The sequence below is a fragment of the Trachemys scripta genome, chromosome 18 (genome assembly GCF_013100865.1).
Source record: "Trachemys scripta elegans isolate TJP31775 chromosome 18, CAS_Tse_1.0, whole genome shotgun sequence".
In the NCBI taxonomy this organism is placed as follows: Eukaryota; Metazoa; Chordata; order Testudines; family Emydidae; genus Trachemys; species Trachemys scripta.
In genome coordinates, this window is record NC_048315.1 from 12,037,621 (window position 1) to 12,048,906 (window position 11,286).

The window sequence follows — 11,286 nt, forward strand, 5'->3', positions numbered from 1 at the left end:
GGATACAGACTAACACGGCTGTTACCCTGAAACTTGTCAGTTATAAGAAAAACCTTCTCCACGTTGCTCATGGAAACTGCTACAATCCTGCAAGCAAGAATGGTGTTTAAACACATGCTTCCAGTTAGCATGAGCTCTACTCCACTGTGGGCAAGGCTCAACTGCGCTGAAACACGGCTATGCTGGGGCCACGCCAGGTCCTTTTCACTTGGAGGGGAGCTTTGCTCAAGTGAAGACCAAGGGGTTTGATTCTCCACTGCTTTGCACTTTGAGTAGTAATTCACACCTGGGCAAAGTGGGCCACTGTCATGAGAGAGTGGGGAATTCTGCTGAGGTGGCATTTTTCCTGCTTTGCACACAGGTGTCAACAACAATCTGAAGTGCATTGCTGTGGGGAACAAGGACTTGTGGATCTGATCTTGCAAACTGGGATGCAGGGCCAGTGAAGTCACTGGGGCTGCTCATGTGACTAAGGGTTTGCACGTCCCATGTAAGGGCTGTGCTGATGATTTAAGTACTATTGGCAGGTTTGGGCCTCTAGTGACCAGGCACTCCAGGCTCAGAGTCACAAAAGGAGACGCTCTGTTCTGCTTGTTAAAACGATGAATGCCCACAAAGGAAGTGAGGAGCAGGCTGGAACCCCAGCAGCAGCCCCTCTGGGTAACATAACGAGCCCAGAAAAGATTCCACAAAGGTGGAGAGGCTGAAAGGGAGCTGGAATCAGCTCAAACCTGCATTCATGTGTCCAGTCTCCAGCAGCAGATGAAAGTTTCAGAAGCTCTTGGGAGACAGACCCGTCCTCGCATACAGACAGCCCCCCAACCTGAAGCAAATACGCACCAGCAACCCCACACCACACAACAAGAACACTAACCCAGGAACCTATCCTTGCAACAAAGCCCGATGCCAACTCTGTCCACATATCTATTCAAGTGACACCATCATAGGACCTAATCACATCAGCCACGTCATCAGGGGCTCGTTCACCTGCACATCTACCAATGTGATATATGCCATCATGTGCCAGTAATGCCCCTTTGCGATGTACATTGGCCAAACCGGACAGTCTCTACGCAAAAGAATAAATGGACACAAATCTGACATCAGGAATCATAATATTCAAAAACCAGTAGGAGAACACTTCAACCTGTCTGGTCACTCAGTAACAGACTTAAGGTGGCAATTTTGCAACAGAAAAGCTTCAAAAACAGACTCCAAAGAGAAACTGCTGAACTTGAATTAATATGCAAACTAGATACCATTAATTTAGTCTTGAATAGAGACTGGGAATGGTTGAGTCATTACACAGATGGAATCTATTTCCCCATGTTAAGTATCCTCACACCTCTTGTCAACTGTCTGAAATGGGCCATCTTGATTATCACTACAAAAGTTTTTTTCTCCTGCTGATTATAACTCATCTTAATTAATTAGCCTCTTAGAGTTGGTACGGCTACTCCCACCTTTTCATGTTCTGTATGTGTATATATATATATATATATATATATTCGTACAATATGTTCCATTCTGTGCATCTGATGAAGTGGGCTGTAGCCCATGAAAGCTTATGCTCAAATAAATTTGTTAGTCTCTAGGGTGCCACAAGTACTCCTCGTTCTTCTTGCGGATACAGACTAACACAGCTACTAATACAGACTAACCTAACTGCAAATAGGTAACTCCTTACAGACTAACACGGCTGCTATTCAGAAGCCTGTCCTTATAGAAACTGTCCTGTTTGCTGTACCCAAGCAATTAATGCAAACATAGTTAACTGGCTTGTGGCTTCAGTGGAGAGGCAGCAATTGTGCTCTCCCAGTAAACACAGAATAAAAAGACAAAACCAGCCAAGCAGTAGGAGATGCCTTTTAATGAACTAGCTAAATCAATACAGGGAAAAATCTTGGTTGAGGGGGCTGATCCCATGCCTCGTTCTAACACTGAGTCCTCATGTGGCCTTGGGCAAGTCACTTGGGGAAACTGTGCCTCAGTTTCCCCATCTTCTTCAGAGGGGTGTTGAGGCTTCATTCAAACCAGTCTTCAGCATGCCTTAAATAATTTAACTGCCTGCATTCTATGAAAAGGAACAAAAATCCCAACTAATTGAGACTTGTGCTCTTCATTGATAGACCAATGGAAAATCAGAGCAAGAGGTACAAGATACGCAAAAGGAAACATATGGATAATGGAATGATCCTCTCGTCTACTGTGGTTTGACTAACAAATGGAGTGTTAGGTCTTCAGTAGGAAAAGGAAGGGAAGGAATGTTGGAAGCACAAAGTTCCCTGCCGTGCTGGATGGCAGTTGGTCTTGGGTAGTTCCAGAGATAGGAAAAAATTAAGGAGAGAGGGAGTAGGATCCCTATAGGGAGAAACAGATGAGAGGAAAAGAGAGCAAAAGAAGAAACTGGCAGAGAGTAATCTAGACAGATGGATCCACCTGAAAAGATGTGATCTTACCATAACTCACCTGAGTTTATGAAGGGGCTGAATTGCTGCGTGACCAGATGCAGCTGAACTAGAGAGAGCTTAGAACCAAAATCCTGAATCCAGACACCTCTGAATTTGGGGGAAGAGAGGGGCCAGCTATAAAATTCAGACCCAATCTCCAACAGGCCAGAACAAAAACACAGATCTGCCTTAATACCATTTTAACAGGCAGGTAGTACAGGTCTGTCTCATCTTACGCCGGGGTTACGTTCCGCAGTCAGCGCCTAAAGTGAAAATCGCATATAGTCAAAATTACATTGAATGTAATGGCGGGCAGAATCGCCCGCACTACAGAAACAGTATTATTTAAATTGTTATTTTTCTCTTTTTTTGTTTTTGTTTTGTTTTGTTTTTGTCGACCGCATAAAGCTGAAATCTCACATGTTAAATGCGCCTAAGATGCGACAGACCTGTACCAGCTTTGCAATATTGCCGGGAGCCAGCCAGACACAAAATCTTATAACTAAGGCCTGCATTTGCAAACTTCGATGCCTAAAATTAGGCTCCAAAATCTGGGTTAGGCACATCACTAAACACTTTGGCTTGCAGGAGTGATGAGCACCCACCAACTTCACTAAAGCCCATGGGAGCTGCAAATGCCCAGCTTACTTGGAAAACCAGGCTTCTTCTATTGAGGTGCCTGGACATTGACTTTAGGCACCCAGCTTGGAGAATTCTGACTTACTATCTTGCCTGTACACGAAAATAAATTAGACTTGTTGGTAATTAAAGCCATTGGGAGTGGACTGTGCCAATCTCCAAAAAACAGATCACAGCTTCCTTCCTGGAGTTACTACCACCTTTAAGGCCAGATCCTCAGCTGGAGGAAACCAGCAGAGATCCATTGAAGTCAATGGAGCGATGCCAATTTACACCAGTGGAGGATGTGGCTCGCTTTATTTTGTTTCTTAAATTCCCTTCAGTGGTGGCAAAAGTTTGCACAGGCAGTGAGTAAGCTTCCCCAAACAGCCCCAGGGCTGACCTGGGTCAGGCCACCTACAGGGGCCCATCCACTGCTTGACCTCTCTGCTGAGGCTGCCAACAAGGGTGCTAAGTAGCGCCAGCTGTGATGTGGATCTCTCTCTCCACTAGGAAGTGCACAGAAACCCAACAAGTCATTGCACATGAGCCTCCAAGCAGCTGCTAGACTGAACCAGCCTTCAATCACTTAGTGGCCTGCTGAATTAGAACCCACAACTGAGAAGTGAAAAAGCTCCCTCTCCCATTGCTGCTAGATAACCCCAGCAAGCCAATCCCTCCCCTTCCCATTTAAACTAGCTCCTCCATGCCTTTAAACACCTCCCCAGAGAATGTTTTATTTCACTGGGTCAGATAATTCTCTGTGTAAGAGGCAATGGGGCAAGGTCAACCCAGCTGTCACATAGTCAGACTAGCCCATCAGGATTGGACCTGGTGTTGAAACCTATCCATATAAAAACATAGATTAGAGAAGATGTGGATGGTGGGTAGGTAGAACTAATTAAAATAAAGGAGAAGCTGTGGCCACATAACTTCCAGCCTACCGAAGTGTTTAGCAGGGGTAGAGGGTGGGGGAGTGAGAGTGGATAGAATGGGGAAGGACAGCGGCTTACAATACAGCCCATGCCCAAGAGCTGCTCTTGGGAGGTTGCTTGCACTTCTGGTTGAGAGGAACGTGTTTGATTTGGCAGCTCTCCCTCCTGTCCCGGTCCCCCTCAGCCTGTGCATGCGGCGATGTTGGCCGGCTCCCATGGTTCTTTCACACGGCCCACAGGAGCCTGGCCCCTGGCTGCTCGCAGGCTAAGGGGCACCCACAGCTGTTCGCATTGCTGCAGAGACACGGCCGTGCTTGTAAAGCCAAAGCACCAGGAGCTGGGTAGGTTTCAAAATGGGCTTTCGCCAGACCCTCCCACAGACCTGAAACCCAATGCAGTGTGAATGACTCCACCAGGCAGGCATGTAAAGAACCACTTCCCACAAGTCAGCACCACTCTAAGGGCAGGGCAGGGTTTCCAAAGCGGAGCCATGCACTCCCCCAGCCTTTTACAGCCTGTTTGGAAGCTGGAGACTATTCGGGCTAGACTGGGATGTCCTTCCATAGAATAGTGTGGCTCCGAACAAGAGTCAATAAAGCAAAAACTTTAAATTCAGCGCAAAAACAAATATAGGGGCCTGATCCAAAGCCTTTGGACTAAACGGCTCGGCTTCCATTAATAGGTGATGGATTAGGCCAGGCGTGCACTGTGTTTCTACAGAGCTACCTTTCTGGAGTCTTTCAAAGCACTTTACAACCATTAATGAATTAAGCCTCATAAAACCCTCGCTATTCTTATCCCCACTTTACAGATGGGAAAACTGAGGCACAGGGAGGTTAAGTGATGTGCCCAAGCTAATGCAGAATCTGTGGTGGCGGGGCTGGTAGGAGAACTCCAGCCTCCTGAGACCTGTAATTTAACAAGTCCATCCTTTACCCTATAGATACAACCATGAATGTCAGTTTCATTTGATCTGAACACTCTTCAGAACCATGGCACAATACAGGTTCACCAGCAAATGGGACATTGCAGCAAAATATCTGTCAAAGGGTAAGACAATTGCAGTGTTTGAATTAAGTAACGTGGAGAATAAGGGGTAAAAGTGCTTTGGGAGGTAAGAGTTCCAGGTGGGGAAATTAGAAAATAAAGACTATTTGGTGTAATCCGGCTCATTCCAAAGAAATTGCTTTTCAGAGATATCTTGTCCTCCTCCTGACCCATGGATTCCAGTGGCTGCTGTTATCACTAGACAGGGATGGCCACTGGGACAGATGACTTACAAGTGGACGTATTTAGAGACAGAAGTTTCTCCTACCCCATCCACCTTCAGTTCAAACACCGGCCAATCGCATAAGCACACATTCTGCAAGCACAACATCCTGGTATCAAAGCAATCCATTTTTTAAAACAATTAAAACGTCGCAGCTTCAACACAGCATTTGGAAGTGCAAAACCTTAATGAAATTAAACTCACTGAGACCTGCAAGAGCTTTGATACTTGTGTGTGTGTGTGTGTGTGTGGGCAGGGGGTGGGGGGGGGGGAAAATCTGACGCTTAAATGTACTAGGTTTTAGCAGAAAACTTCTACTACCCTGTCTTTTGACACTGAAAAAAGAACTGGTTCAGAACTTACCTCTCTGTATGATGCTTAATTTGATCAGACGCCTAAAACATGTCTTGTTCGATTACGTTATGCACTAGAAGGTTTACATACAAGCCTTAAAACTGAAAGATTTATTACTGGCATTCAGGGGACATCACTGTTCATTACCTTCTGTTTCTCCTCCCCTCCTCTGCCACACTAAGTACTTTTTGTAGCCTCTGCCAGTCCACAGTGTTCCTTTAGGAATATCTTTTGACTGGGTTCCTAACGCAGCATCTGATATTTTTCCAAGAAGAGCTTTTGTAACTCTGAACTTACAGTTCTTTCGGTACAATCCCTGTGCCCAATAACTTTCTACATAAAAGCCTTCATTATGAACCTCTCGGTCACCGTCCCTTGCTGGCCAGACTTTTGAGCCACAGATGGTACTTCCAGTACAGTTTAGTCAAACCCCGAGGAGAGTTTCAAATACTGTACAGAGTAAAGACTGAAAAAAAAAATTTTTTTTTCATTATAATTGGCAACATTGTAGTCTGCCTGTCCTTCCATTACTTCCTGATGGCTGCCATCTCATTTACATATTTTTTCAAAAGCCTTTTCTCTGCTGTGTTACATAATTTGTGTTTATCCAAATAAACATTAATTATTTCCACGTCTGGGCAGTAGTGGATTTTTTTGTTTTGTTTTGTTTTTTGGCATAGGCAGAAAATTAACCAGAGCGAAATGAACACTGATTTAATAACAACACTTAGCCCATGTGGGGCATTCTGGAGACGCTCTGCAAACATTAACTAAGGATTCTTCCCAACCCCCCAGTAAGGAATGAACATTATCCCATAATACAGACAGAGACAAAGGCTCAACATTTTCAAAGAGTTCAGTGATTTTGGGTACTCAACTTGAGACACTAGGGGCCTGATTCACCATGGTCCTGCACCTTGTAGCCCCTACAAAAGGAGTGCAAAGTCATTCACTTTGCACGGGTGCAAATGACACAGGGCAAAGCAATGAAGAATCTGAACCTTAGGACCTAATTTTCATAAGTATTGATTTGCATGGGCCTAATTGATGAGTAAAGTTAAGCACATGTGAAATAGGGTGACCTTCTGTCCTGAATTGAGTGGGACAGTCCCGAAATGCAGAGTCCCAGTCCCGGTCCTGGGCTGAACGACTCCTGCAACTCCTGTGCTGTGGGGCTGGCTTGGCGTGGCTCTCCACTCCAGGTGTTACAACCTCCAGGGTTGCAGTGTCATTCAGTTTTGGCTTTGCCCCCTGACTGGACCAAATTCGTGAGAGTAGAGTTTTGACCTGGCTCATAGGATTGCAGAGCCACTCACTCAAATTTGGCCTACCCGGCCTCCCATCATCATGACAGCTGGGTTAAACCTGAGTGGCGCTGGGACCCCAGAAGTTGCAATGCCTGGAGCAGAGAGGCGAGCCCAGCTAGCCCCGTGGAACAGGAGCTGCTATGCGACCCTTTGAAACATTCTGGAGATCCAGTTTTGGGTCCTGACCCATGGGTTGAGAAATCCTGCTCTAGGCTGCCCAGGTACAAGAGCAGAAATCCAGATTATAGCAAATCTTGTTGCTTTGCCCAGAAAATCCCCTTCCTTGACGTCTATCTACCTGTCCAACTGTCCATCCTTAGACTGAGCCTCTCTGAGTGTTTTATATGTCTGGAAAGCACCTAGCAGATCATGGGCATTACAGTAAATAATAAATATGAATTATAATCCTTTGCAGCTAATATTTTTGAGTCACTATATATTAAGATTCCATTTATAAAGGTTAACTAATATATTTTTAATAGAGGCTAATCAATTGCTATAGCGTCTTACAGACTCCAACAAGTCAATAGGTAGCTTATAAACATCTATATCACTCTCCTCTGATGCGCTTATTATGATCTCTAACATATTGTTATGTCTGTAAAATACTTATAACACCTACTAACTCTTTATAAACCATTTATAAAATGGAACCTCAATGTAAAGTGTGACAATTTGTTTCCATTATTAGTGCTGCAGTAATCTCATGTTTCCATTCACTGATACAGGCTTTTTGTCGTCAGGACATAGGTTGTCCACCAGGAAGTCCTAAGGAAAAGAATTCTACCAGGATTGAACTGGGGAAGGGATGCAAGGGAACAGAATTCTATTACTCTTCCCCCTAGCTTATTCCCTGCGATTCATTAGAAGTGCATCTCTAGAAATCTAGAGCCTTATAATGATTTACACTTGGTCCAAATTGCATGTGGATCAGCAACCAAAAAGAAATATCCCAGCACAACACACAAACAAGCCTTCTTCCACAACCACCTATATCCCAGCCAGCTCACTACACAACAAAAAGACTACTTGCAGTTTGACTGGAAACATCAACAGATCCCAACTATGTTGGACCAATGGGAGAGAGTGAATTCCACAGTCAAGAACCAATCACTGAAAATGTCCTGTCGTGACCCCTGCCCTTTAAATCTAGTGCGTTTACAAGTTCAAGTGCCCCCACTGATCCCAACCATCACAATATTTGTACGGGGGCAAAGGGGAGGTTTGAGGCCCACAGATTAAAGATTTGCCTTTCTTCATACCAAAAAAGTTCTCCTGAAATGGATTGAGGGTTATTAGGCAAAACAAAAAGCCTGTCCAAAAGTGATCTGGAAGTGTTATGCTCACAACACTCAGCACTTGTCTCCACAGTGAGGCAGTGTGCTTAGTGGCACTGGACTGGGACTTGAGAAACCTGGGCTCTATTTCCAGCTCTGCCCCTGGCCTGCTGGGTGACCTTGCTAGGCCCCCTGTGTATGTAAAAAGGGGATAATGATCTCTCTTTATGAAGTGGTTTGAGAGCTACTGATAAATAGTGCTCTATGAGCACTAGGAAGTGCCACGGGTACCAACCATCTTTCAATGGGGAGAAGCACCCTGCATCCACATGCAAATTTTTTCCCATTGATAGTTCTCTGGACAGACAAGGGGAAAATGAATGAAAGCAAAGTCATCCCAAAGGGATTCAGACCTGTGGCCTGATGCAAGGCCCAAATGCTAATGGGAAACTGAACTTGGAAACCGGGCCATAGGGCTCTTTCTGATTGGCTGAGATAACAATAGCCATCGTCACATGGTCAGAGACCAGTGAGCTGTACTAACAGAGGAGGATGTGGCTTGGAGGAGATATAGACACCATGGGGGATCAGTGAGGTGGAGGAAACCTTTCTAAACTACCTACCAGCGCCGAGCTGTAAGTAATCTTCCACACTAGTAACAAGACAACCTGAAGCCCACTGAGTGAGATTCATCGCGAGATTAGCCTGGGGTGTGTTAGATTATCTGCTTTTTATTTTATGATGCTCTGTCTACTTTCTTCCCCACACAAACTCACTTAAACTAGGGCTCCTCTACAACACAACTAGAGCCAAGTCTCCTGACTCCTAGTCCTGTGCCCATCCATTAGGATAAAATGTTATGGATGGAGGGAAACTTGCAGCACGTTTATAAGCAAAATGTCATACAAGGTCAGTTTAACATCCAGCGGATGCCGGGCTCCTTCTAAGACCTTTGAGAAAATGCCCTAGGTGTGAAACATTCTACCAGTTTCTCATGCAGTGACAACTTGAAAACAGGCTGGGAGTTTTTTCCTTTCGGTCATCTTGCTTCATCTGTCAGGTCTTTGTCCCGAGGCAAATGAATATTGGGCAGATTCACATCATTTCAATTCCTGATGCACCTTCTCTTAGAGGACCGTATCCTGCACTTGCATGGGTTCTGGACTAAATAGGAGATGGGAAAGACCCATTAGACCAGGGCTGAGATCTATAGTGCTACCACGCAAAGCCCGGATAGAGAAAAATAAGGGGAAAACAAGGGCATTCTAACGCCCTCTTGTGGTCACCAGGAAGGCTGTGTGCCAAGGACCAAGGAATCTGCTGAAGGCCATTCATGTTTTCTTTGTCCTCAGGAAAGGAATTCACAGCAACAGGCAGGAAGAGGGTGGAGGAACAGACCCTGTGCTGTCCCCCTGCGACAAGGAAGTTTGACTCTGCAGACTGGCCATCTGATCATAGGCAGCCTCAGGGCTGTTGCTGAGCAGGTGAAGAGCTTCCCCTCCCTCTAGTCTAGAGGCTTTCACAGCCCTAGAGAAAAGTCTGCATGCAACTAGGCAAATTACTTAGTGCCGTGGTTGTCAACCAGGGATACGTATACCCCTGGGAGTACGCAGAGATATTCCAGGGTGTACAGCAACTCACCTAGATTTTTGCCTAGTTTTACAACAGGCTACAGAAAAAGCACTAGCGAAGTCAGTACATTTCATACAGACAATGACTGGTTTATACTGCTCTATAGTAGATGATGTTTTCGCTCCTCAGCTCAGAGAGAGCCGACTGGAATGCAAGTGCAATATTTATGTTTCATTTGATTTATTTTATAATTCTATGGTCAAAATGAGAAAGTCAGCAATTGTTCAATAACAGTGTGCTGTGCCGCTTTTGTATTTTTATGTCAGATTTTGTAAGCAAGGCGTTTTTAAGCGAGGTGAAACTTGGGGGTACGCAAGACAAATCAGACTCCTGAAAGAGGTACAGTAGTCTGGAAAGATTGAATACAATAAGCCAGTGACTCTCAAACTAATTTGGGATACAGAGGAAGGAGGTGGAAATACAACCCCAAATACACAGCATCTGGAGACTAGGTTGGATCTGGTGGCTCTGAGTCCGTTCCAGGACGGGACTCACCCCAGCTCTTGGTAAACAACCACCACCAAACACTGCCCCTCCCTACTCACACCCACTCTTTCTGTTTCACAGAGTTGGTTGGCAGACCCATGATTTAGGGTTGGGTTAGTATGACGGACAGTTTCAGTTTCATTTCTCTCCCTACAGGCCGACCAAATAAATAACGAAAGAGAAAGAGAGGCACAGCCCCAGAGAAACCATGGAGGAGGAGAGCAAGTTCTGCAAGAACTGGTAAGAAATCATTAATTTCCCCAGTGTGATATTTATATCTGAGAGTTGTAGAGGCTCTAGCCCCATGGTTCTCAACCAGGGGTACGCAGAGGTCTTCCGGGGTCCATCAACTCATCTAGATATTTGCCTAGTTTTACAACAGACTACAGGAAAAGCACTAGCAGAATCTGTACAAACTAAAATTTCGTGCAGACAATGACTTGTTTATGCTGCTCTATATTCTATACACTGAAGTGAAAAAGTACGATATTTATATTCCCGTGGATTTTTTTTATAATTCTATGGTAAAATGACAAAGTCAGCAAATGTTCAGTAATAGTGCGCTGTGCCAGTTTTTTATTTCTAGGTCAGACTTTGTAAGCAAGGAGTTTTTAAGTGAGGTGAAATTTGGGGGTATGCAAGACAAATCAGACTCCTGAAAGGGGTACAGCAGTCTGGAAAGGTTGAGAGCCACTGCTCTAAAACAGCGAGGAGGCCAGTGGCACCTTAAAGACCAACAGATTTATTTGGGCTTAATCTGTTAGACTAAGGGGAGCTCTTTAGAGCAGTGTCAGAGGGGTAGCTGTGTTAGTCTGTATCCACAAAAACAACGAGGAGTCCAGTGGCACCTTAAAGACTAACAGATTAAGCCCAAATAAATCTGTTGGTCTTTAAGGTGCCACTGGCCTCCTCGTTGTTTTTGTGGATACAGACTAACACAGCTACCCCTCTGACACT

General features: G+C 45.0%; 1 protein-coding gene across 2 annotated transcripts in view; it reads left to right on the forward strand.

The window, feature by feature from the left end:
• Positions 1 to 4,225: 4,225 nt before the first annotated feature.
• XAF1 (XIAP associated factor 1) overlaps positions 4,226 to 11,286 on the forward strand; it is a 19,059-nt gene continuing 11,998 nt past the window's right edge. The window contains exons 1-3 of one of the 2 annotated variants that reach the window (XM_034752940.1): positions 4,226 to 4,344; positions 4,947 to 5,053; positions 10,486 to 10,569. In XM_034752940.1, the coding sequence (XP_034608831.1) occupies positions 10,538 to 10,569 (32 nt within the window). In that variant the 5' untranslated portion in view covers positions 4,226 to 4,344; positions 4,947 to 5,053; positions 10,486 to 10,537. Of the gene's footprint in view, positions 4,345 to 4,946; positions 5,054 to 9,610; positions 9,696 to 10,485; positions 10,570 to 11,286 lie in introns of those variants that run through there. The other variant, XM_034752941.1, reaches the window with a different exon arrangement.